Source organism: Acinonyx jubatus, chromosome A1 (assembly GCF_027475565.1).
Source record: "Acinonyx jubatus isolate Ajub_Pintada_27869175 chromosome A1, VMU_Ajub_asm_v1.0, whole genome shotgun sequence".
Lineage (NCBI taxonomy): Eukaryota > Metazoa > Chordata > Mammalia > Carnivora > Felidae > Acinonyx > Acinonyx jubatus.
In genome coordinates, this window is record NC_069380.1 from 70,934,221 (window position 1) to 70,962,184 (window position 27,964).

The 27,964-nt window shown below is 39.5% G+C and overlaps 1 protein-coding gene across 8 annotated transcripts in view; it reads right to left on the reverse strand.

The window, feature by feature from the left end:
* NALCN (sodium leak channel, non-selective) overlaps positions 1-27,964 on the reverse strand; it is a 316,716-nt gene that overhangs the window by 68,498 nt on the left and 220,254 nt on the right. For all 8 annotated transcript variants that reach the window (XM_053217644.1, XM_053217633.1, XM_027065180.2 and 5 more), the window contains 2 exons: positions 20,095-20,231; positions 18,018-18,159 (listed from right to left, as the gene is read on the reverse strand). In XM_053217644.1, coding sequence (XP_053073619.1) covers positions 18,018-18,159; positions 20,095-20,231 — 279 coding nt within the window. The remainder of the gene's footprint in view (positions 1-18,017; positions 18,160-20,094; positions 20,232-27,964) is intronic.

Sequence of the window (27,964 nt, forward strand, 5' to 3'; positions counted from 1 at the left end):
AGATCAGGACCTGAACCAAAGTCAGATGGTTAACTGACTGAGCCACCCAGGCATCCCCTGTTTTAGGGTCTTAGCCTGTGACTTGATACTAATCTGAATGATGAGTTCAGAAGTTGCTTTGTCCACTGACATGGAGACAAATGAGATGAGCTTTCAAGGTTGCTTCCTAGTTGGCAATGATGAAATTATTCCAGGGAAAAGCACTAAGATAAACAAAATCCTGGAGGCTGCCTATAAACCAGAAGATTCCTCAAACTCAGCTCTGTCCTGCCTGATAGTTGCAGAATTCAGAGGGGTGACAGGTGCGCAGGAAACTCAAGTGGGCAATCAGAGGGCAGAGAAAGAACAGGGAAGCATGCCGATCTAGGCAGATTCATAATAACAAATAACTAGGAAGGGTAACTCCAATAGTCAGACCAGAGATAACACTTGGACAACGTCCTGCTCACCTTTTTGGTTTTTTTTTCATCTTTTTAAACATTTATTTATTTTCAAGAGACAGAGAGAGGCAGAGTGCGAGTGGGGGAGGGGCAGAGACAGAGGGAGACACAGAATCAGAAGCAGGCTCCAGGCTCTGAGCTGTCAGCGCAGAACCCGACACGGGGCTCAAACCCACCAACTGTAAGATCATGATCTGAGCTGAAGTCGGACAACCACCTGACTGAGCCACCCAGGGGCCCCACGACCTACTCATCTTGATCAGTAGATCAGGTTAGATTTTCTAAGCACTTAGTATGATATTAGTGACTATTAGAGATACAGCTTACCCACAAATCAGAATTGTTTACCTGAATCGAAAAGCCTAGTTACAAAGGCAAGGCTATGATGCATGAGGTTACCAGTAAAAAGTAGACAGTAAGGTGCTGGCTGCTGTATCCAGCAGAAAAGATGAGAAGGCTGCACGACTTCGGGTGGGCACAAATAGCTGTATCTGAAATAGCAAAGATGTCACTGAAGAAGTGGACACTGCACTAGGCCTTGAAGGATGGTTCAGATTTTCATAGCAAAGGAGGCTGTGAGCAAAGGACTGCAGTTGGAAATGCATGCGTGGGGCAAAGAGATCCAGCGCAGATGATATGCTTACGTGCTGAGCTCGGTGGAAGAAACACTGTAAGGCATACTGTGTTTCCAACAGATTTGAGGGAGGAAAAAAAATGAGCAGGAGACAGAACAACTCTGTATCCAGTACAAACAGACTGTCTAATTTCTTTTAAACAACATAGTGACTTCAGGTACAAAGTCACAGAGCTCCATTCTACAACAAACAAGCCTATAAACAAATACTGTACTGTCTACCGACATGTCCATATGGCCACAGCTGGAGAGGAAGTGACAGGCACAAACTGGTCTTTTTAGCCACACCTGACAACCTAGATAACACCATATCCAGCAATATAATTTTTGTATTTCACAGCAGATCTGCAATAAAGGGAAAGATCATTGAACACATTGGCAATTTCCCTCATATGAAGAAAGATGGAGCACTCATATATTTGCAATAATGAAAAACTGAATTGGTTTTTTTTACTCATCAGAACTCATGGAAGAATAAGTTAATGTACACACAAGGAAATAAGGGTGGATGCCATTTTTTTCAGAAGTTACATTTTTAGGGTAGTGCACGGAAGGCTGTTTACCATGATGGATCCTAAAACTTTCTTAAATCTCCTCCCCTCCCCTTGTGAGGTGACTTTGGGCATGGATTTAACCTCCTAGAGCTGACAGCCTATCTCCCAAGGAATGTTATTTAAAGTCATTTGCAGAGACAGAAGGGTCTCATCATGGTGGTGCTTTTGCCCTTTGGTTCCTAAGCACACATATTGTCATGGGAAAGGCCTGGGCTACGGAGGCCCCAAGACTGCAGGTTTGGGGAGAGGTCTGGACCCCACTCCCCTTATTTCATCTCTGAAGGGCACTGACATGCCTTAGTCATCTTTCCCTTAGTGAAGGTGATGGTTTGAATTCAGTCACCTACCTACTGCCCTGTAATTGAGCAGCTGACACTTAACACAGAGTTCTTCATGTTAGAAAAAAACCTTTGCAGAAACTGGGGATAATATTTATTATATTGATTCCAAAATTATTTCTGTGCCGTCTAAGATTGCTAAAGGGCTGCTGGATCTCCTTTGTCCTAAACCCGAACTAGTTAAAGTAAAATACACTATTAATCTGTACGAGGAACTTCCTGAGAACTGATTTTATAACAGCAGAGGTAGCAAAAGAATAAATACTCTAATAGAAGAACTTCAGATTCAGCCTCAGGATCTACTGATTGATCGATTGGCTGATTTTTTAAGTAAGCTCTATGCCCAACATAGGGCTCAAACTCATGACCCCGAGATCAAGAGTCCCATGCTGCACACACTGAGCCAGCCAGCCAGCCAGCCAGCTACCTCTAGCTTCAGGATGTTTTAAAAGAAGAAACTGACATCTACATCTATCTGTCATCTATCTATATCTAAACATATATGATAGCCCAGATATGTATTTAGTTATATATTTTAACGGTTCTTTTTTTCTAGTAAATAAAGAAAGTCTATAGTGATTATCTAGTACCCCTCCCCTTTTCGTTATTTCTGTAGTAGAGCTTTGCACATTTTTTTTTTTTTTTTCTGCAAAGGACACTGTCTGCTAGTCCCAAGTACTCAGAGCTATGCTGCTCTGCAGTGCCCTCTTCTGGCTCCAAAAGATACTGACAGTCACCTGAAATGATCAAAATAAGGAATACAGAAATCAATTTCAGGATAAGTAATTTTAGACCTGAAATTTAAATTACAGGTAAGGCAGGTGCCAGTAAATGTTTCTTCTGAATGTAAACACATCAGACATGTAGGACTTAAAGGGAAGGGTATGGATGACATTACATGGAGTCTGCACTGAAGAAAATAAAAGATTAGTTGAAAAAGCCCTTTTTGGTGGTTTTCTTTTGTTTGTAAATCTAATACATCCAACTCCAGAAGACAAACATTCTCTGACTGAATTATCAAAAATACATTTAAACATTCAAACAAGAGACACCTGGGTGGCTCAGTCAGTTGAGTATCCAACTCTTGATTTCGGCTCAGGTCGTGGTCTTAGGGTTTGTGAGTTCGAGCCCCACATTGGGCTCTGCACTGCACTGACGGTGTGGAGCCTGCTTGGGATTCTCTCTCTCTCCCTCTCTTTTTCTGCCCCTCTTGTGCATGCACTCTTTCTTTCTCTCAAAATAAATAAACTTAACAAAAATTAAATGTTCAATCAGCACAGAGATTTTTTTTGTCTTAAAATTTTAATTTAAAAGGTATTTTCAGAACTATGCACTTTAACGTGAAATTCAGGAGGTTCAAATTTGCAGTTATTTGTGGTTGAATAATTCGGAGCTGAAGGACACAGCAATGGATGGATCTCGCTGATTTTCTGGCAATTTCTTTAACATCTTTTAATCTACAGGTACACCTCCTGCCTGCCGCCCCCCTCCCCCAACCATAGTTGAAGGACCGGGGGCATGTCACCTGGAGCTTCCAGGAGTGTGGATTCTCCCAAGTGCACATTCATGCCATAGTTCACATGCTCCTCTGTCTTCTATACCTCTTGCAAATTGGTAGTTGGACCCAGAGTCTCATCTGGCTCATACTTGATGGTTTTGGCAAGACCACAGGTGGTGGTGTAGCTTTTCATCAGAAGGCACACAATGTCTGATTGTTCCTCTTTTTGTGATGTTAGTAGTATTGATGTCTATTGCTTAGATCATTGATTCATTCAGTTTCTAAAATTGACACTTCTTTCTCATTTATTAGTTGGAACACCTTTATAATGAAGTACTTCCTCTCATGCACTATTTGGTTACTCATTAGTACAGTTCATATGGAAAAGGCAAAGTAAATGTTGATTCTTTACCTTTACTTATTCATTTTTTATGTAATTAACTGGTTTTCTATCATCCTCTGAAGGTGACCAATTAGTTGTTTCAAAATGTCATTATTGGGGCACCTGGGTGGCTCCATCGGTTAAGCGTCCAACTTCGGCTCAGGGCATGATCTCGCAGTTTTTGAGTTCGAGCCCCGCATCGGGCTCTGTGCTGACAGCTCAGAGCCTGGAGCCTGCCTCAGATTCTGTGTCTCCCTTTCCCTCTGCCCCTCCCCTGCTCATGCTCTGACTCCCTCTGACTTTCAATAATAAATAAACATTAAATTTTTTTTTAAATAAAAAAAATGTCATTATTGACTTAAGGACTTAAATATATTTGGTTTCAATCCATTACAATTATCCTCATGTGAAGTCAAAGAGCATTGGGAGATTTTTCAAAATGGCTCATGGGTTCTTTTGGCCTGACTTTAGTAGTCTTTGTCTAAGCTTCCTTGTTATTAGTATGGCCAGATATCCCTAGCTCATCTTGTATATGCTTCCTATTCCAAATTACCATTTTTCTCCAAAAAGCCTTGGTTCATTTATTGAGAAATGGGTTTCAAGAACACAATTTAGTGATACTCTTCACTACTGAGTGGGTCACTGTTTCGAGGGCTTGGCCTGATTTTATTCTGATATTTTCTATTTAAATTCAGGACTCTGCGCTTTTACCTAATCTCTTCCATACGACATCTGTATCTCTTCTGTTTCTGTATCCTCCCACCCCACATCAAAACTCTTGATTATCAAATATACAGAGATAACAGACATTAGACTATCTGCCAATTACTCATTATTTTTATTTCACATTTCATAGGCACTAGTCTTAGCATTACAATACCTATTCTAACACAATACAACTAATGGATATTTAAAAAATGCATACATTCTTCCCATTTTCCTCTCATTTGTACACTTGTACTATACTCATATTAGCAGAGCAAATAGATATTGCATATTTTTCTCTTTATTTTAATCCTCATGTGGTCCTAGTTAGTCATACACAGTTTAAGAATGTTTGCCACCTGTTCTTATGTTAATGTCTTAGAGTCATTTTTGGAATTCATTTTGGTTGTTTGAAGCATGTTTTTTAGTAATTTTCTCAGGAAAGACTCATAGGAACAACATTACTTACATTCTTACATCTTAATAGTAGTTGTTTTCTTTTCTCCTTTAAACTTGAGAGGTGGTTTTCCCAGACATAAGAAAGCTGGATGACATATTCTTTTCCTGGGTATCCTATATATGTGATTCTAATTTCTTCTGACATAAAACATTCCTGCCAAAAAGTCTGATGGTAATCAAATGTTCTTCCCTTTATAAGTCACTTATTCATTTTGAGCTGATACCTATTTTTGTTTTATTTTATTATTATTAGTATTGGTTTTAAGTTTTTATTTAAGTTCCAGTTAGTTAACATGTAGTGGAATATTGGTTTCAGAAGTAGAATTTAATAATCCATCACTTACATATAACACCCAGTGCTTATTACACCCTCCTTAATGCCCATCCCCTAACCACCTCCTCTCCAGTACCCCTTAGTTCTTTATAGTTAAGAGTGATATATTAAAGATATATGTTAAACATACATATGTATATATAATTTTAAGTTATTGCATTATATTATTATATTATGATTATAATACTAATTATAATATAATGTTATAAAAATATAATATATATAAATATATACTACATAAAAATATATAATATAATAATTAATTATAATATAATAAAATAATATATTCTATATGTATTTTTAATTTTTTAAGTCCTGTAATTTGTCTGCAATATGTCTTATTTTTGGTCATTTGTTATTGATGTTTTCAGTTCCAATATATAGCTTCAAATCTTTTTACATTTCAGAAAAGTTTAATGCTGTTCTGTGCTATGGCTTTTGTTTTCTTCTTTCAGGATCTTTATAATACAGATCTGGGAACTTCACTGAAATTCTTTGATTTGTCAGTTTCTTTCAAATAATTTTCATTTCTTTCTTCATTTCTTTTTGATGTCTTCAAATTTCCTCTTTTTTACTTTCTAGTTTTCTAAAGGCATCATCTGATGTATGTAATCACTTTATGTTCTGCCTAGTTTAGTCTTCATTGCTTTTACTAATATAGTTGACCCTTGACCAATGCAGGGGTTAGGGGCACTGACACTCCATTCAGTTGAAAACACACACATAGCCTTTGACTCCCCCCCCAAACTTAACTGCTAACAGCCTACTGTTGACTGGACACCTTACCAATAACACAGTCAACTAACACATTATTTTGTATGCCATATGTATTATATACTGTATTATTACAATAAAGCAAGCTAGACAAAAGAAAATGTTATTAAAAGCATAAGGAAAATACATTTACAGATAGTACTGTGCTGCATTTATCAAAAAATCTGCATGTAAGTGGATGTGCACAGCTCAAATTCATATTGTTGAAGAGTCAACTGTACTTCTTTCCTGAATTCAAGCACCTTATGTATGAATTTCTTACTTTTGTTGCTATTCTAGTCTTATGTAATCTGTATGTCTTTTTAAATTTTATTTATTTATTTATTTATTTTTAATTTACATCCAAGTTAGTTAGCATATAGTGCAATAATGATTTCAGGAGTATATTCCGGTAATTCATCCCCTATGTATAACACCCAGTGCTCATCCCAACAAATGTCCTCCCTAATGCCCCTTACCTATTTAGCCCATCCCCCCAATAGCCCTTCCAACAACCCTAAGTTAGTTCTCTGTAACTAACAGTCTTTGAACTGTGAACAGTTGAACAGTCTTTTATGTTTTGTCCCCCTCCCTGCTTTTATATTATTTTTGCTTCCCTTCCCTTTTGTTCATCTGTTCTGTATCTTAAATTCCACATATGAGTGAAGTCATATGATATCTGTCTTTCTCTGATTGACTTATCTCGCTTAGCATGATACCCTCCAGTTCCATCCCCATATGTCTTTTAACTCATTTTCCCATATAATGCTACAGTTTGAGCCATTGGTAGGTAGGTCTTTAGGGTAAGTTTCACTCTATTGGGACAGTATTCTGCTCCTTATTCTTTGTCTCTTACAATTCTTGTAGGGAATTTGGCTGTGATAAATTTCCATTGCTCATGCTTACACACAGTTTTCCTGAACACCTTAGTATTTCCTTCTAGCTTCAGAGTGTCTTCTTCTGTGGTTTTAACATAGTGAACCATATGGCAGCCTTCTTTCTGAGATTTCCTGGCTTTGTTATGGGGAGCAGACACCACCAATTTTATCTGGATCTACTTTTCCCCTCATCACTCTTGTCACTGGCCTGTCAAGTTTGTTTCCACTCCTGGATGTTTTTCTTTGTGTGGAGCTAGGCAGGTGTGGTCCAGTCTCAAAGACATTACATGCCCTGTAACTAACTTGGCTTCCTCCCCAACAGCACCAATACTATGTGTTATACCCCAAATTCATGTGTTGAAGCTCTAGCCCTCCAGTGTGAAGATATTAGGAGAAGGGGTCTCTGAGAAGTACCTATGTTTAGAGGCGGTCATGAGGATAGCGCCCTGTGATGGCATTTGTGCCCTCATAAGAAGAGGAAGAGACCAGAGCCCTCCCTCTTTCTGTCATATGAACACGCAGCCAGAAGGCAGTCATCTGTGAACCAGGAAGAAGAACCAGACACAAATCTGCTGACACCTCGATCTTAGTTAGGCTTTCCAGCCTCCAGAGCTCTGAGGGATAAACGCTTGTTGTTGAAGTCACCCAGTCTGTGGTATGTGTTGTAGCATTCCAAACAGACCAAGTCACCTTGCAAACCATGTGGCTATTGTTTTGTCTACAGCTGCTTTTACTTGTGGTTTGTGGATTACCTAATTTTGTTGTAAAAATTGTCTATGGAGTTTGGTTGTTATCTAGGTATTCTATTTACTTTCATGTTATCTAGGTATTCTATTTACTTAATTCAAGGAGATTAAGAAAACTATGCCAATGCTTCTATCATTATGCCAGAAGACTCCTTACGTATTTTTTTGTTGAATTTTAATGCAGATTTATCATTTTTATTTGTCTTTTCAAAGAACAAAATGTTAGTTTTACTAATATTACTTATTGCTTCTTTTTCCCCTATTTGATTAAAATATACTTATTTTCCCCTTCCACCGTCTTAATATTTTCTTGGTTGGTATTTTTATAAATTCTTGAGTTAAATATTTGGATGATTAGTGCCAGCCTCTATTCTTTTGCTAAATATGCACTCAAGGGTATAACTTTCCCTCTAAAAATGCCTTTGGTTGCTTCTCATAGGTTCAATCTACATAGTGTTTATTAGTTTTCAGTTCTAGAAACTTTTTATTTCCATGTGGTTTCTTCTATGCTGTCTAAATTATTTAAAAGTGATTTTTAAATTTTGAAAGGTGTTGGTGTTTTCTGGTTGTTATTTAGTTTCTAATCTTATTACACTTCCGCTAAATAATGTCTTCTCTAGCATAGTGATTTGGTTCATGTTTAGAATTCCTTTGTGGTATGTAAGTGGTCATGTTTTGTAAATCATTTAGGTGTGCCTCAATCAAAATATGTGCTCTTGGAGCGCCTGGGTGGCTCAGTCAGTTAAGTGTCCAACTTCTGCTCAGGTCATGATCTGAGCTGGTGACTTCGAGCTCCATGTCGGGCTCTGTGTGGACAGCCCAGAGCCTGGAGCCTGCTTTTGATGCTGTGTCTCCCTCTCTTCTGCCATCCCCCACTCATACTCTCTCTCTCTCCAAAAAAAAAAAATAGAAAATTAAAAAAAAAAAGAATGTGTGTTCTCAAGTCGCTAAATGAAGAATTGTATAAATGCCCACTACGTGAAGCTAGTCAACTGTGTATTTCAAATATTCTAAATCCTTATTAATTTTCTTGGCTCTTTGATCATGTGCTAAGGTATCTTACACATATTTGTAGTTTAATTTTCAAATTAATACTCATAGATATGTGTTATTATCTCTTTTTCACAGGTGAGAAATCTGACAATCATAGAAATTATGTTGTTTAGGTCACTCAAATTATAAATTAAAATATTATAATTAAGTCTAGATTATATAGCTCAATGTTCAAATCTCATCACTAAACCATGTGTATCTAAAATGTCACAAGGCTTAACAGTATAAAAAAAGGATTTTCCAAACTATACTGTAATACAATGATATTTATTTGACATGAAAGGTTTGGTTTATACATATAACTTGCTCTTATCCCAAATCTTATGCAAGATATAAACTAGCACGTTTTTCCTTTGTTCTGTACGTATATGCATACCTGATTTTCAGAATAATGACCCTGAAGCACTAAAGGAGATCAATAACTTTTCTCACCTATTAATACCAGTATGATAAGAGTATTTATATTTTACATTTACTGATTGCTGAAATCTGTGATCCATCACAACTTTCAATTAAGTAGAATATTAATTCATTTATTCAACCACCAGGGAGTAACCCTAGACTATCAGGGAATAGTAGCTTCCTTTGGAATGCTGCTGTGCTTAGTCTGAACACCTGTATTCTCTGGTAACCTCCTTCAAAATGAAGCCATTAGTATTTACTTGAGACAGAAAACCATAGCTATTCTAAGTATTCAGCTCACTTTTTCTGATTTGGAGTTGTTAACAACGTATTTCTGTTTGTAACTGAGAAAAAGTTTTAGAGTCATGTTTTTCCTTTTTTCATTTTGCAAATATTAACAGGCTGACAATAAATGGAAATGCATTTATAAAAACATATGACCATAAAGCACAAAACCATGGTCCAATGAACAGGGCTTGGTGAATGTCATTTCTGCTGGAAAGGTGTAGTGTAATTATTGTAATTAGCTGCTTTATTGAATAAGTCTCCCACATAAAATGTCATAATTGGAAATAAGCAATTACTTAAAATTACATAGGTTGAAGGTGGTAGGTACATCATTCAGCCGTATTTTAATTTTTCATGCACCTGTGAACTGAAAACTAATCCCACGGCGCATAGGACAGATCATGTGTACGGCAGGATGATTCTATAAAATCAACTTTTTATAAAATTGACATTATGCTTGGAAAGAAAGAATTTAAAAAGGTGATTAGTGTAGGCAGCAGCAAAATTAAAATAGTCACATTACAATGTATGCAAAGGTGAGTACTGTTATAATAGCATGTTATGAAGCTTTGAAATATGCCTTAGAATGTGGATTTTGTGAAAAGGGAGTTTTAGATGATGGGTCAAGAGTTTTGATCTTGTTATTTCAACATTATAAATTCTGAACCCTGAAAAAACACCAGACATAAAAATTTAAAAATATATAAATATGTACACACACACACACACACACACACCCTTCACAGTCGTCCTTTGGGGCCAAGGGCACCCATACCCATTGATTTCTGTGTGTGAAACACCTTTTTATCTTTCTGTGAATTCCACCAGATCATAGGCTCCATATGGTAAGGCTGGTGGATTCTTTGTCCACTACATTTCTCTCCACTGTCCAGTACTGCCTGTAATTTGTTCTTGAAATGTATTTACAGAATGAATACATTGCTTAATATTAGAGATGACTCTTTTCTGTACTACATTTTTTTCTTATGAAGTGAATCCTTGAAATAACAAATGTGAATCAGGTAAAAATTACAAAGGAAGCCTATTTATTTTGAAATGCACCAATTCACTTGATAGGAAAATCTTGTGAAACTAGAAACCAGATGATTGGAAACTTAATTGGCTTGACTGTTTTTGCACTAGATTGCATGACAATGCTTTAGTCACTCGAGCTTGTGGCGTTGGAGATTTGGCCGAATCTCCAACAACTTACACATCGCTAGACCAGTGTAATGATGCCGATGATTCAGAAGATGAGGGAGAACCAGTATCGTCAAAAACAGGTATGCTCAAAGTACACTACCTACTGGTGGGAAACCATAATATACACTATAATATATACCTAAGCATATCACTTCATGCTTAGAGCTCATATAGACAGAGAGACAAAAACCAAAAACCTGAAGAGATTAAAAAAAAAAAAAGAGTGGATTTATGATTCTGGGAGAAAATGCAAGATGCTTTTAATCATGCAGGTGTTTGTGAATTTAAAATCCCAGGCACTCTGGGAGCAGTGCTTGCTCTCCAATTATGGTTCAATTGTATTGGAACTTTAGATCCAAATATACCAGCCCCAGCAACAACTGTAACACATTGGGATCGGTATTACACTTAACGGAAAGTAAAACTTAAGAGTAAACTATACTCAAAAGAGAAGAACATTGAGACAGGGGAGTTAAATGTAACTTTCACAGATAGGCTTAGTTGTAAAGTCAGCTCTGATCATTGCTTTGGAGACAGCACCAAAAAATTGTGGTTAAAAGCCTTCTGTATTATCTACAGATGATGCTTGATCCTAGATGCATTTACTTTTGAACTTCAGTGGGTGTACACCTAAGGAATGCAAAGTACTTATAATCCCAGACCCAAAATGATTATACCACTAAATATTCTGCAAGAAGAATCACTGACTGGGAATTTCTCTTCTTGTGTTAGCTGACGGCAGGACGTGATTTTTACCTGGACCCCAGCTCACTGTGTGCATAGAAAGGGCCTCAAGAAATAACTGAAATGAAAAGATGTGCACTCAAACTCAGCTGTACTTTGATCTCAGCACGAAAACATACTGCAAAGGCCAATCAAAATGAAAGAAAAAGTTTTCATTTATATTTTGTATCTTTTTGTTTCCTCTCCATTATTGTGAATAAATGGACAATCAATCACCTACTAATGCATTTGTAAGCTAAACACAGAAGTCCGGAAGTCCAGAGAGTTTTCACATTCTGTCTGGTGGCTTCTTCCCTCCCCCCCGACCACATGGTTTGTAACTCTGCTATCCGGCCCCTGGTGAGGTGGTGATGCCATGTAATCTCCCACTGTCCTCCTAGAGATGCGTCTTGAATAGCACCGCGGAGATGCTAAGCTATTATTTTAGAAAATCCTTTCAGAAGAGTAAAAGCCCTAAAATGAAAATAGGCTGTTCTTCCGCATACCCCCCCCCCCTTTTTTTTGGTGAGTAAATGTTCATCCTGAAAATTATAGATCAGTTAACTTGCTCTGTATGTAGTTACTGGAACAAATCATCAAACACTCTATAATCACACAGAAAAATACAAAATGCTGTCTGGCAATCAACAAGGCTTTGTGAAGAGTAAATCTTTCCAGAGCAATTTAATTTACTTCTTGAGAATCTGAGACACTATGTAGGCAATGAGGGTAGTAACTGAAATATCACAAAAAATCAGACTAAAAAAAATCATATTCATGAGCAATAAGGAAAATAAATCAATAATTAATATATTGTGCTTAACTAGACTGTTAGAATTGGAGGTTAATTTGTTTATGTAAAAGTCCTTTGTCTTGACTGATGAATGTAAGTCTATTTGCTTAGTCTGAATTCATGGTATGGTTTAGTATCGGTAATCTTTTTTATCTGGTGTTAAGAGGCACGTGACATAAGCTATGCCAGTGCAATGCTAGGCATTTAACATATTATAATCTATTATTTAATCCTCATGACAAACACTGAAAATAAGAATTATCTCTAGAGATGAGGATCGGAACCGACATCACTTATGACTGTGACTGGTCATAATCACCATTCTACTCTGCTTCTCATGAAGTTATGTCAAGCGTCTTCGGCGTCCTGTGCTTTTCCACAGGCTTCCCTCTCTGCCTGGTGCACTTTCCTCCTACAATGCTCAAGCTTCCTGCTCCTGTAAGGGATCCTGTCTCAGGTTCCTGCAACAATTTTTACCCCCCTGCATTTACACATTTGTCCCCACGAGACTAAAAGCCCCTAAAGGGCACTGATCACATTTTGCTCAGTGTTGAATTTTCAGGGCCCCAAAAGAGTGCCAGAGGAACAACAGGTGTTCCATAAACGTTTGCTGAATGACTGAGTGAACCTGAAGACTCATGGAAATGAAAAGGGCCAAGAAAACATAGTAATTACTTGTATCACTTCCCTCACTTTGTACATGTGTTAGCTGATAATTGTGGAGGCTTACTGTGGAACTTGCTGTATATGCTTAGCAGAAAGGAGGCAGGTAAGACAGAGGCAGATGTTGCCCTATTGTCAGAGAAATACTCTCTATTTTTTTTAACTTTATTTATTTATTTTTAGAGAGACAGAGATAGCATGAGTGGGCCAGGGGCAGAGAGAGAGAAAGGGAAAAAGAGAGAGAGAGAGAGAGAGAGAGAGAGAATCCCAAAGAGGCTCCATGATGCCAGCACAGAGCACGATACGGAGCTTGAATGCACGAAACTGTGAGATCATGACCTGAGCTGAAACCAAGCTCAGGCTGATGTGAGTGTGTAGTTCCCTCATGTTCTCCACATGCTGTGAGGTTTTGACCCCAGAAAGGGCACAGCAGCCAAGACAGCAGGGCAGAAGGATTGGCGAGCTCAGCTGAAGGGCAGAGAGAGTCGCCAGTTCCAGCCACAGTGCAAACCTTGACATTATGGAGACGATTCACCTGTGAATGGGCTGCTTTTATTACCAGGGCTACTGAAAAAGCACGTTCACACCTCAGTTTACTAACAAACACTCTAGTAAAGAATCCCAGGGTTTAGTTTCAATAATCTGGACAAAAAATGGGTAGAAAACCATTGCCCGATTTCCTTCTGCTAGGAAAGTACAAACCTCCTCTCAAGAGATGCAGGTTTATCCTTTAACCAGGAGAGGGAACCCCTGGCCGACGCCCCAGGTGTGGGAGAGTAGGAGGAGAAAGGAATGAGGGAATTAGCCTTGGGAATGCCATTTTCTATGGAGTCTGGAAGGGCAGCCATTCACCACAAGGGAGAGGTTGGAAAGCACTGTTTCCTGTCTTTTTTTTTTTTAAGTTTATTTATTTATTTTGAGGGGGAGAGGGGCAGAAGGGGAGAGAGAGAGAGAGAGAGAGAGAGAGAGAGAGAGAGAGAGAGAGAAAGAGAAAGAGAGAGAATCCGAGCAGGGTCCACACTGTCAGCGCAGAGCCTGATGAAGGGCTTGATCCCACAAACCGTGAGATCATGACCTGAGCTGAAATCAAGAGTCGGACACTCAACCACCTGAGCCACCCAAGTGCCCCTCTGTCTTTTTCCTTTAGGATCTGCAACAACAACTTAAAGATTTTATGTTTTTGTTTGCTTATTGTTTATGGGGAGAAGGACAGGTATTTTAAACTACATGATAAAGGTGATCAGGTCCCTGCAGCATAAGATTGCCATGGAATTATTTATGGTTGTTCAAAGCCAAGGTCATAACTCGGACAGTACCCTGCCCAGCATGTGCCTTTGTGCCTTCATGTTCCTCCAGTTGCATAACCAAAACCACCCCCACTGTTCGTTGTCGTGTCTTCTTTTTTATCCCTTAACTTATGATCTTCATGTTCCTGGGGACTCAGTATTTTCCTTGACACGAGGTCAGCTTTGCGGGACTCAGAAGTTTCTCCTTACAGGTCAGCATTAATGGAAAAGTTTTACTTTAGTGCTCCTTTTTTTCATGTCATGGGAATCACTGTTAGACCGGCCTCACATTTTCTTTTTATTTCTTACTACTCTTTGAGGAAAAACAGCCTCAATCTGTGCCGTACCATGCTGGAGAGTTTCTTCATATAGAGAGAAAGCCTTGCCATCCACTGGACACTGCCAGGCATTTCCAAAGGCATCTGGGGCTGTCACAGAAATTTCCAAGTGCTCACCGAAAAATATTTTATCAGAAGCTATGAGGGGTATGGCCTCTGTTCAGGATTTTTGTCATGTGCTTATGTAATTTTATGTGGCTTTAGGGTTTTTAAGTAAAAATTTAAAAAAGGCTTGGCATGTTTACAAATACAAATACTAGACTGCTTCCTCTTCAATTTCTGCTCCCCTGGGGCATCCTCATGCTGACATTCGTTAAGCGGGCTTCTCTGTGTCGGGTTTTCTGGGCTAATGGCACTCAACACAGACAACAAATCCCAGGTACTTCTGAGGACGGCCAGGAAGCAATGGCAGCTGAAGCTGCAAACACTGGAACGTCAAAGGAGGGAAGTTGACTTTCCCTGCAGCCTAAATAAAGCCAAGGCTTTAAGAAGCAACAGTAGCGTGGGTAAACCTTCTTGCTGCTGCCATGCTAGGGTAGTGGCTACTGAGATGAAGAGAAAATATGTTCTCTACACCCCACCTTCCCAACTGGAGCATGTCTCCAGAGAATGGAGCTCACGAGGAGGTAAATAATATTCTCCCAATTGTAGATTATCCAGATATGGGCCAACGAAGCTTGCCTGGGGTGAAGGATAACCTAACCATCTCTATAATTTTCCTGGTACAAGATCAGATATTGTGTGTTTGAATCAACCAAACTTATAGATTGGGGAATGCCTGTTGTCATCAAAAAATTCTAGTATCTTCTATTAATTTTTAAAAAAATTTATTTATTTATTTTGTGAAAGACAGAGAGAGCTGGGGAGGGGCAGAGAGAGAGGAAGAGAGGGAGAATTCCAAGCAGGCTCCACATGGTCAACGTGCAGAGCCCAAATTGGGGCTCGAACTCATGGAAACCGTGAGATCATGACCTGAGCTGAAATCAAGAGTCGGATGCTTAAGCGACTGGGCCACCCAGGTGCTCTAGTTCTGGTCTCTTTTACAATGCTGAGTGATTTAGATACCACTGAGGAGCAGTGCCTGTGCTAGTTCATTATATTTTAGGATATTATGAGAAAGGCACAATTGTACGATAATGGAATAAAATTGTAATTGTTATCTTACTTTCAGTTAGTTAAAAATAATGTGAAATGAGAAAGTAGACAGAAGCCACAAAAATATAAGGACATTGGAGAAGTCAGAAATGGCATCTGAAATTCTCAGTGATCTAGCACAGGGATCGCTAGGGGAGGGAGATGGTGGGCACCCAGAAGGGTGATAGGGTGTGCCCCCCTTGGAACCCCCACACACCTGCCAAGAATCTTTATTTTTTTCCTCACCAATTTCAAAATATTTTGTTCAGAAAGTGTGAGAAATGTCGTATTTGCTTTCAGAGAGAAAATAAATGATCAGGGACTAATTTCAATTTTGTGTTTCCAGTGGAATAATGTTATTAGTGACTTAAAAGAGCATGTTGTGGATTTATGCCCACTTGGGGCATAACGGCCACCAGCTCTCAGCATTCTTTGTGGAGATGGCTGGTCACGACAACCACAGCCCAGGCTGGGGATTCATTCCATACCTCTGGCTTAAAGTCTGCATTTGAAATAAAATTTAAAAATAAACATTCTGTGTTCTAGTATGTAAAATGCGATTTCACACTGAGTGGCTGAAACCAGGCCACTATCCCTCCACTTTATTGTCCACTAACACATGCAGTTCCTCGTGTATGCCCTGGACACAGTATTGAATGAAATGTAACAACTGTGGACAAGAAATGTGACAAATTTAATATTTTTAAAAAAACAGTCAAAGTCTTTAATGAGGGTTAAGAATATTGCTTGTATGTGTACACATGCATGCAAACGCACATTTTGTGGGTTTTTTTTCCACTCAAAATTTAAAGGCAAAGAAAAATCTCAGTTGAGATCAATTCAGTGGCTTGGAAGATATAGTGGAATAAATATTTCAAAGCACAGAAGAAAAGCAGACCGACGGCAATCATGAAGGAAAAAGTAAGAGGGAAATAAAGGGCCAGATGGAAAAGTAATAATTGAACAAATAGTAAATGAAAATTTCCCTGACAAATATCTCAGTCTGCAAACTGAAAAGACTCCCCATTTGGGGCAGTTCTGATGAGAAACGACATACAAAGTATATCCTGGTAAGGCTTCTGAGCCCCAGGGATACGTAGAAAGTCTTAAAAGCTCCCCCAAACCAGAAAGCCTACCTGCCAACCAACCAACCAACCAACCACCAAAGAAAAAACTAATTATATTCATATGAAAAAAAAATGACAGTGGCATCAGACTTGTCATCTACAACGTTGGAATCTAGAAGAGAGAGAAATAGCATCTGTAGGCGACTGAAAGAAAATAAACAGGAAGAGACATCGTACAAGGAGTTCATTATTGTAACTGAGAACAAAATCACCGGGCTGCAGCACATGATGAGTGTGGGAGAGTTAGAGGGGAGGGGTGGGGAAGGGCAGGAGAAAAGCAGCAGAGGGGAAAGGCACCCCACCTTTCTGTGGGCAAAGGCTAATCCTCGTGGGATGGGAGAGCAGGGGAAAGAGGATGAAGGGGCTGGTATTTTATTTTCACGTGATAATGAGAAATATGTATTTGATCCTAAGCAACAGAAAAAGGGTGGCCCCAATTGAATGGAATAAAAAGTGAACCAGGACTTCCAAAGGAAAATGCCTGCAAGTGAACCCTAATGTTTAAGATCTGTTACAAACTCGTAACTGGTCATTCATTTTCTAACTGTGGAATCCGAGGGAACAAATTCCCTATCAACTATTGAATGATAGATAGATCACAACATGATTAAGACAACACATAGCGATAATTGCCACCACATACTAAGCACTTAAGAAGCGGTAGTTATGTTGACTGATTTTTTTTTTTCTAATGTTTATTTATTTTTGAGAGAGAGAGAGACAGAGTGCAAGTGGGGGAGGAACAGAGAGTAGGAGACACAGAATCTGAAGCAGGTTCCAGGCCCTGAGCTGTCAGAGCCTGATGCATAGCTCGAACTCATGGACGGCGAGATCATGACCTGAAACTTAGACACTTAACTGACTGAGCCACCCAGGAGCCCCTTGACTGATTTTTATAGGAACCTCCTCTGGTTTTTCTCCCTAGTGTAATAACTGGAATAAACATGGTCTCTTGAAAAAGCAACACACAGGCCACCCTTAAACCGGGCTGACCGCTGGCAATCAGAACCCTTCTGCAAGTAAGAAAATGCAGGGTTGGGACGGTCTCTACCCATCAAAGTCACAGGGCTGCTACCTGGCACAGCTCAGAAGCTGACGTGTACAAATGCAAAACTGAAATTCATAAATAATACCAATGTCAGGTTTAACAATTTCTTCTACAAATAAAATCATTTTCTTCATTATTGTCCTGAGACCTTCGATTTCAGGACCCCATAGAGCCTTGCAATTATGTAAAACATACGTGCTTAAGAAAACTTTGGTAATTTGAAGCAGTGGGTTCTTACTTTTTGGTCAATGTATTTGTTGTCTTCTATTGCGGACCGTTTGGAGTGATCGCAGGACGAGGAAGAGGTGGAAGGGAGGCTCCGTAACAGGCAGCAGGTGTCCTGTTGCTGGCGATCGATGAACTGCTTCATGAAACTCTCCCTTTGCAAAGGAAGTACATACACACACATGTCAAGCATTGTTAAATAAAATGGAGCACGTGGTGGCATTTTACACCTGTGTATTTGCTTGAGCTATGATAGGGTGACAGAAGTTCAGAGAAAAAAAGACCCAGGACATTCACTTTCTAATGTCCCCTCTTTGTAAAGGGAGCTTTCCTACTATTCTTCATTCCTCATCTTATATTCTAATAAACTTTTGCCTGCTAAAAAAGAAAGAAAGAAAGAAAGAAAGAAAGAAAGAAAGAAGACACATCATGCCAAGAGCAGTGTTTAAATTTAATTAGCAAAATAATTAATTTAGAGAAAGCTTCCTGAATCTTCAGTAGTTTTGTTTAAAAAAGCAATGTCCCTGAAATAACTTTTAAGCAATAATATTCAGTCATTGACGGTAGTTTTTTGAATCTCATTGTGGTAATAAGATACTTCTTTTCCGCCTCTAAGACTTAGAAGAATTAGTTCATCTCTCTGAACTTCCACTCATCATAAGAATTATTGAGAGATAATTTTACATTTAAAGATTAAAAATAACTCAAAGAAACTTGCTTTATCTCATCTCCAAAACATGGTGAGAATGCAAATAACACCTTTTCATACAACCACTAATCTTGAATCTAATATGTGGCTCTTTTATACTTCCTATTTTCTTTTTCTTTAAAATTTTTTAATATTTATTTTTGAGAGAGAAAGAGAGAGAGCACGAGTGGGGGGAGGAGGGGCTGAGAGAGAGGGAGACACAAAATCCAAAGCAGGCTCCAGGCTCCAGGCTTCTCAGCACAGAGCCTGACGGGGGACTTAAACTCATGAGCCTCAAGATCATGACCTGAGCGGAAGTTGGACACTTAACCGACTGAGCCACCCAGGTGCCCCATACTTCCTATTTTCAAGTTAAAAAATTATTTTAATCAGAAATGCAAATATATTTCCATTTGAATTTTAAATATTATGGCACCATATCCAGTCTCACATTTTTATAACCCCCCCCCACAGGATTGTTTTTAGAACTAGTTACATAAAAATGTCAAATTTCATACTATTCTGGTTCTATTTGTGATTTTTGAGCTACAACTGAAATAAAATCCTTTGATTATTAAAAATAAGGGTTTGAACATATCCTTTATGCAAATGCTTAACTGAAGGGCAAAGGGGTGGAAGATAAAATTAGTGTAAGTGGGAAATGCCACATTGCTTCTTTTAAAAGAGGAAGACAAGGACCCGTTAGAGCCTAAGGTAAGTGTGCTGGGCAAGCCATGTCACCAGAATTTTCCTTCTAAGGTTGTGTCCATGCTACATTAAGGACAGTTTAAAGATTTGGAGGAACGACATACCATTCTCTCCTGCAATAGTTATGTTGGTTTATGATGCATAAAGAAACAATGGCAACACTTTTGAGCAGGTCTTTGTAATGCACTACTTGTTCTCTAAGATGCATTAAAGAATTTTTAAACTTGACAAAAGCGTGAAAGACAAATTATACTGGAATCAGACATGACGTTCTAAACAAATGCTGTCACAGCAGGACAGAAACCTGGCTGGTGGCATTTCTCTACTTCCTTGAAAATAAAAGGCTTCAAGAGGCAAGTTTATCCTTATATGGTTGAAAGTCAGGGGTTGGTGTCTACCTGCAGCTGTGAGCACCCGTGCCCGTTACCTGGGGAGACGAATCCCTGAGGAGCATCTCGGGAAGAAGCAGGGGGAAGCAGCCTAATGCCACCACCAAATGACTGCTCCGAATATATCGCTTAAAGGGGTCAATGGCTTTTAAAACAGAGGTAGAGAGAGTAGAAACATAAATAACTTAAAAATAGAAAAAAATACCCTTCTTTTAAACATGAACTTGAAAGAAGGACTGATGCAGATTCAAGATAACTCTTTGACAGTGTATTTGGCACATACGCTGAAATAAGTATATTAATACCTGATTTTAGGAACTGTAAAATCTGAAGGAAGCTTTGAGATTTTCACCATTTGCGGTCTGTTTGGAAATTTTTCAAAGATTCGAAGTCGCAAAGGGAGCTTCTCTTTGGTGTCTGCATTGGCTTCACTTTGCTTTAACTAAAGAAAAAAATAGAAAGAAGACAAGGGGGAACTTGGCTTACTGCAAGACACGGAGTGCTTGAGTTTTCGAATCAAGGAAACGGTGAGTTGGTGCACGACGGACGGTAGATGGCAGCAGAGACCCATCAAGTGCGTTACTGTCTCCCGCCATCTACCGCTCTCTCCGTGCACAAACTTGAAAACAACCCGGAAATCAAACCCAAAACTAAACCAAAGCAAAAAACTAGCCCAGAAAAAAAAAAAAAACAATGAGAGGAAACACTTATTGTTATTTTATTCCCAAATATTCCCGTTAATACCAAACATTACTTTTTATTGTTTACTTCTTTATTATCACTAGCATATCCAATAACCTAACAATAAAATTTGTTTTATAAATATGTGTGCTACGGCAGGAAATCAAAAGAATACAAATAAATGAAACTCCTAAGTAGTGATAGGTGTAAAGAGGGAAAATGTCAAGAAAACGCATCATTTATTCTAGCAGATTAAAAAGAAAAGCTCAAAATGGAAACAACACATTTGGTACCTACAGGAAGTTCTCTGTTTAGTTAGTTGTAAGGATGGATGCTTGAGAATGATTATATTGTATGCCATAAAATATCTTTGCAAGAAATGACAAGCAACTGGTATCTATCTATCTATCTATCTATCATCTCTCTATCTACAAGAGGGCTTTTATATGTCTACAAATTAGGTCTCAGGGAGACTGAGACTTGAGGTGACAAACTGGAACCAGTGCTGAGCTCAGGAGCCGTCCTAAGGATGGATTTGGCTAGGGGAACTCTGGCCTGAAAAATGAAGTAATGGGCTTCCTCCCCTTCTCAGAACGCACTGTCTTCCCAATCCAAGGCTGACTTCTCTTGCCAACCTCCCTTACTTCTTTTTTTTTTATGTTTTATTTATTTTTGAGAGCAAGAGAGACAGAGCATGAGTGGGGGAGGGGCAGAGAGAGAGGGAGACACAGAACGAGAAGCAGGCTCCAGGCTCCGAGCTGTCAGCACAGAGCCCCACATGGGGTTTGAACTCAGGAACCGTGAGATCGTGACCTGAGCCGAAGTCAGACGCTTAACCGACTGAGCCACCCAGGTGCCCCCCCCTTACTTCTTTTTACTACTGCCTCCTCTCAGACCTCTCTGTAGACTGGGATGAACCTCTCTATGTCCACCCGACTCGTCCCCCTCTCCAGCCTGCATCTCGGAACGCCGATCCTGTTCAAAGAGTCCATCAAATTCGAGCAGCTTCTCTGCTGGGCTTAGGGAAGCATGTTTCAAAAGCCATCAGCTTCTTCTCCCTTGCTGGGTGTGCTTTTACTTTATAATTACAGCCTGTCTCCAGTTTGTGGAAAGATTAGCATGGGAGGCTGAGAACAGTTTTGTAAGTCAGAGAGGTGCCAACTCTTCCCTCCTCCCTGAGTGAGGGTACACATACTGGCCAGAGAGAACATGGGTGCTGCATTTGGGGGAACATACAATTTCAATACAATACACGGTTGTCCAATCGGTTGTGAGCTCATCGTGAGGTTATGTCTTATTTCTAGTTCAGAAAACGTGGCTCGTTTCTCATAAACTTCAGAAACTGTTCCTACATTTTTGTTGTATATAATATAAATATTTTGCCATAGCCATCTGCACATCTTAGTTAATTCTGGGGCCTGTCTGTGGTTTTTCTGACTGAGGTGGTGACCTCATTTAGAAAAGGGGCCACTGTTCATGGCCTTCCTCCCCTTCTACATGGAATGCAACACAGCATGCTCTCAACCATTTGATGGTTATGATGGTGGCAATGATGAAGAATTAGCTCTCAAAGGTTCAAAGCAAACATGGCTAGCATTTCCATGAGATGCAGGGAATTAGAAAAATGGCCCCACATGTAAACACAGAAATTCACGAGGAAGAGACTCGTTTTCCAAAAATTTATTGGGACAACTGGTATAAAAATATTTGTCAGTGGTAAGTAGAGCACACAGAAAAAGAAAAGGCAGTTAATATGTTAAGTCAGACCAGAGAGAAAGGCAATTATGTAGGGCCAAAGACAGGCCAAGAAGACAGAGCAGAAACAAGGTATTTAATGCATGTATTTGCTGACTCACTTATTTATATATCAATGCAGTCACTTATAAATCAAATCCCAGAGGCCAGGTTCCATGCAAAGTTCTAGGGATATAAAAATAACTAAGACACTGTATTTGCTCTCACGGAGCCCACATTATAACCGATAAATGGTTATATAAACAGATAATGACAAATATAATAGCTCTTCTAGCTGAGATCTAAACAAGGTGCCGAGAGCTCAAGGTGAGGAGCAAAGGGAGAAGAAGCTTTAAAAAACGACGGTGCTACTTTTATTTCCAGAAACTTCTCCTAGTATTCTGGAGGCTGGGAGACCTAAATCAAGGTATCAGCAGCATCATGCTCTCTCTGAAAGCTCTAGGGAAGACTCCTTTCCTTGACTCAGCTTCTCAGCAATCCTGGTGTTCCTTGACCTGTAGCTACATCGCTCTGTTATCTTCCTGTGAAATCATAAGGCTTCTTCCCCGTGTGTTTCTGTGTCTATCTGACTCTCCTTCTCTTTTCTTACAAAGACACCAGTCATTTAAATCAAGGCCCACCCTAACGCAGTATGATCTTAATTGATCATGTCTGTAAAAATCTAAGTTCCAAACAGGTCCCATTCTGAGGCTCCAGGTGGACATGAATTTTGGAGGGACACTATTAAACCCACTACATACAGTAGTTGAAATTCTCGACCACTGTTTCTCTTTCTGCTGAGCCTGTAAATTCTAGGATGACAAGGGTCCTCAGAGGACAAGGATGTTTGCAGGGGTTGGGTGTGTTTCCTTATTTCATGTTCCGGGGCTGCCACAATATTGACACAAAGTAACTGACACAAATATATGTTGAATGAATAATTATACAATCACCAGCAGAACTAAACTCTAGCAGATAACTTGGAAATAAAAGAAAGGATTGTAGGTATATCCTGAAGGGTGGAGAGATAAGCAGAAAGTATCAATTTACTGATTGAAAAATTTGCTGGTGTAGAGTCTAAGTATCCCTAGATTCACAGAATAGAATAAAATTAGACTCTGTGGCATTCAACCTGAACTTACATCTACCATCGATGAGCCCATAAATGTTTAGAGTAAGTTTAGATGTAAAATTAAAGAAAAAGGTTTAACATTTATTCGTTTTTGAGAGACAGAGAGAGACAGAGCACAAGTAGGGGAGGGGCAGAGAGAGAAGGAGACACGGAATCTGAAGCAGGCTCCAGGCTCTGAGCTGTCAGCACAGAGCCCAACTTGGGGCCAAAATTCATGGACCGTGACATCATGACCTGAACCAAAGTCAGATGCCTAACCAACTGAGCCAACCAGGTGCCCCTAGACAAAAAATTGTATAATATTTAATTAAGTACCCTAGCCTATGATGTTTGGCAAATGTAGGGTACCAGTATTGAAAAATAGTCACCTTGCCTGCATGTTTTTAAAATGGAACACATCTCATTCTACTTAGTGTTAGAGTTATTAATGCTTCCCCAAACTTGTAAACTCCTCAGGGGCAAGATTCTGTGTTTTTTTACTTAAAAAAAATTTTTTTTTAGAGAGTGAGAGATTGTGAGAGGGGAAGAGAGAGAGAGAGAGAGAGAAAGAGAATATCAAGCAGGATCTATGCTCATCATGGAGACCAGCTCGGGGCTCCATCCCACGACACGGGGATCATGGCCTGAGCCGAAATCCAGAGTCAGACACTCAACCAGCTGAGCCAACTAGGCACCCCAGATTCTGTTAAAAATTTTTTTTAATGTTTATTTTCTTTTTGAAAGAGAGAGCGAGAGACAGAGCGTGAGTGGGGGAGAGGTAGGGAGAGAGGGAGACGCAGAATTTGAAGCAGGCTCCAGGCTTAGCTGTCAGCACAGAGCCCGATGTGGGGCTCAAACCCACAAACTGTGAGATCATGACCTGAGCCGAAGTTGGACGCTCACCCGACTGAGCCACCCAGGCACCTCATGTTTTTAATTTACTTCTATAGCACCTTGTAGAGAGTGGAAAAATAATAACTGTTTGTGAATAAATGAATTAGGATTTAGCATGAATTGATCGTGGAACCGTAAAACTACAAATAAGAAGCTCTTTCTGATGACTCAGAAGGTTCTTCAGGATCCTACCAATCCTTTCAAATGTCAGGCATCATGGCTCCACAGAAGGGCCAGTTAAGCCAGAGAAGGGTGGGTGGTTGCATGGGGGGAGACATATCAGATCTCACCGCAGAGGCACTGGACAGAATCTTCTACAAGCGGGGGAGGGGCCTCTTTCTGGACAGCACCTGCCACATGCTCTGTCTGCTGTTCACAGTTAAACAGCAGAATATACACACAGTTAAACAGGTGAATATACACACATCCAGCAGCTCGGCACCTACCAGAAACATGTCCACATGCATACCACAGCCACGTCCTCACAAGCCCGCAGCCATGCTAAACCATAAACTCCTCAAATGCCCATCAGCAGTTGAATGGAGAAGTAAATTGTGGTTTATTTATGCATTTGAGTCAATGAACTACTTCCAAGCACAAGGATTTGGGTGAATTTTACGAACTAACGTTGAATGAAGGAATCCCGACCAATGAAACAAGTACATCCTGAATGACCCCATTTATATACAGTTAAAGAGCAGGTGACGCTACTCTATCTGGCTGAGCGTCTGCAGAGTAGTTACCCTGGGGTGGGGTGAAGCATCATGACTAAGAGGACATGTGGGGAGGGGCTTCTAAGGACAGCTGATCTTGGTCTGGGTGCTGGGTGTGCTCGGTTTGGAAAAGTTCAGCAAAATCATCTAATCCTTACTCCACTGCTATTAATCTCCAAAACCTGGACCATTTCTCCTTCCCCAGTCCATGATGTTGGTCAAGATACAAAATGAGGAAGAAATACAAGAGGACGATGGGACTGGCTTGCCTACTGAGGGGGGCAGGGTGGGATGAAGGTGAGGCAGCCAGAGCAAAGAGAAACACTGCATGGTACTTGGAAACCACAGTCAAGTTTCCTGACACACAATAAACCCTATTCTACCTTTTATCCAAATTCTTCCCCCTTCTTGCATTTAAGGACAGATTTCCCCAAGGTTAAACTTACTTTGATGCAAATGGGTGAGTAATATGGATTACACTGAAAATACGGGATGATAATAGAAGATCCTTATATTATACCACAAAAGCAGACCTTCTAACGTACAGTAATTGTAATTGTAAATGTTCGCTTGGAAATAATTTCAAAGATTATAACTCTTGGATGGAAGGAAGAGAATGCAGAATGCAGAGAACACAAGATTTCAGTCTTTATGTTGGAAAATCTAATGTAGGGGCACCTGGGTGGCTCAGTGGGTTAAGCGTCTGACTTTGGATCAGGTCATGTTCTCGTGGTTCGTGAGTTCGAGCCCCGTGTCAGGCTCTGTGCTGACCGCTTGGAGCCTGGAGTCCGCTTCAGATTCTGTGTCTCCTTTACTCTCTGCCCCACCCCCACGTGCACTCTGTCTCTCTCTCTCTCTCAAAAAGAAATAAACATTAAAAAAAAATTAAAGAAAAGAAAAATCTGATATAAAGAACAGTAACAAAGGAAAGAATTCATAATGGCTTCGACTGAGCATGACGTGTGGCTGTAACAAATAGATCAGATGATAGGTTTGTAACAGACTCACATGGTTTTAAAAAACACATTTGCAAAGAAGAAATTAGAATAAGAGAGAAAGATTCAAACCTTGAGCTTTAAAGTATATAAATCATCGAAGCTCAGGGCTATTCTATGGCTCAGCATCTGTCTTGTGGAGATATCATTACACGTCGGGCGGCTGAAAGCCTTTTGCTTTCTGTGTGCTTCTCAAGAGACTTGGGTGTAATCGCTCTGCATGACACATACCCTGTTCTGCCTCATCGCTTACATCTTCTGTATTCCAGCCTGTGCTTTCTTCTGTTAAAATATTCAAACATTATTCAGTTTCGGTTCCTTTCTAAATGCTGCGACAAATAACTGAATTGAAGGATTATGTTAGATAAAAATGTTTGTAATTTTTGGTGTGATTTTTCTAAAAGAAAACAACTTAAAAAGTATTCAGACTTGGGAACGATTCTCATTTTAAAATCTAGTTCATGCTAGTTTGAAAAATGCGCACAGACCTGTAGGTCAGTGTAGCTGAGGAGTATTTTTCTGGCAGTTCAGTATGTGAAAAACGGCCACATTATGCTCAATCTGGAGAAGGAAGTTTGTCTACGTTATCTGAGTAAATTAAGGCCGAGTTCTCTTTTCTTCTTTAGACAATGGGTTTGGCCGGTTTTCCTGGATCTATACATGACGCGGTAATTCAGAAGTGAGACTCTTCCTAAAGCATAAACTGTTATTTTTCAAGCAAGTTTCTCTTGCTATTTTGCATCTGTGATTTTTACAACCCAAACTGCATGGCTTCTGGGTTAAAACAGATGGGATATCTGGAGTAATGATCAAACATGTTGGTCTCTGTTAATATCTCCGTGTCCCAGTGTTACTATAAAACCTTGATATAAAATATAAAGAATATCCTTCACTAGGCTGTTGAGTCCAATAAGGAGTTTCTTAGAAGGGAGAATATTTTCTTTCTTTCTTTCTTTTTTTTTTTTTTTTTCGCCCTGGGCAAAGGGCCTTCAGCCACATGATTGAATATAAGACAGCACTACCGTATGCTTTTAAAAATGCTTCCCTTAAAAAGTGTTTAAGTCACCTACTCTCCTCCATTTTACAAAAAATCTGGAATACATCCAGAACTTCCAAGGTCAAATTGGGGTTTTATTGATACAAACCGGAGGGCTCTATTTCCTGGCTTCTGGGCCATAAATGAGACATTTTAATATGACAGCTGGCACCTCCAAATGTTCAAAGTAGTTTTATAACATCAGTTGATTCATGGCGCTTGGTGTTTCCTTTCCTACATCTCTCAACAGACTCGGAGGGGTTCCTCATTCCTCCTTACAGCATGGCCCTGAAGAAAATGGGGAGCCGAGGTGTGTTCTCGGAGGAGCTGGTGCACTGGGGAGTTAAGTGGCTTCTGCACTTCCTGGTTTGGGAGGCCCAGCAGAGCACTTAGGAAGCACTCTGACATTTATATCGTCTTGTGCCATCCCTTGGATGTACACAGCACTGAACCTAAGATCGTACTGGCTGTAAGTGTCCTTCAGAAGGTGACTTTGTGAAGCAGTGTGAAAAACAGTTGCAAGAAGGCGAAGCTAGCAGAAAATGCTAACAAGTTAGTAAGATGAAAACAAAACAAAAAAAAACTATTCAAAACTAGAATGCCGAATTATGTCGAATGGGTAAATTTTCCTCATATGATTGTCCCCTGAAATCCCATGAATGGAATTAATGATTTCCTTGAGACAGAAGTAACGAACAGTTTGCTTTCGCATGTTTTTTCTTCTAGGTCCCAAACACCTCTACTTTACATTCTATTTCTCTTGTGTTATTCAAGCGAGACGCAGTTGTTTCCATTAGGAAACTTACTGAGTCATAGAAACATGTTCATTATGATAAAAAATGCGTTTTTTTGCTCCACTTCAGATGAAATTATATTAGAATTTTATGTAAACTAGATAGTTGATTCTTGTTAAGAGATGAATATTCAGTAAGTAATAGGATAAAGACCACACCAAAGGGAATTCAGAATATATATATATATATATATATATATATATCCACACGTATATAT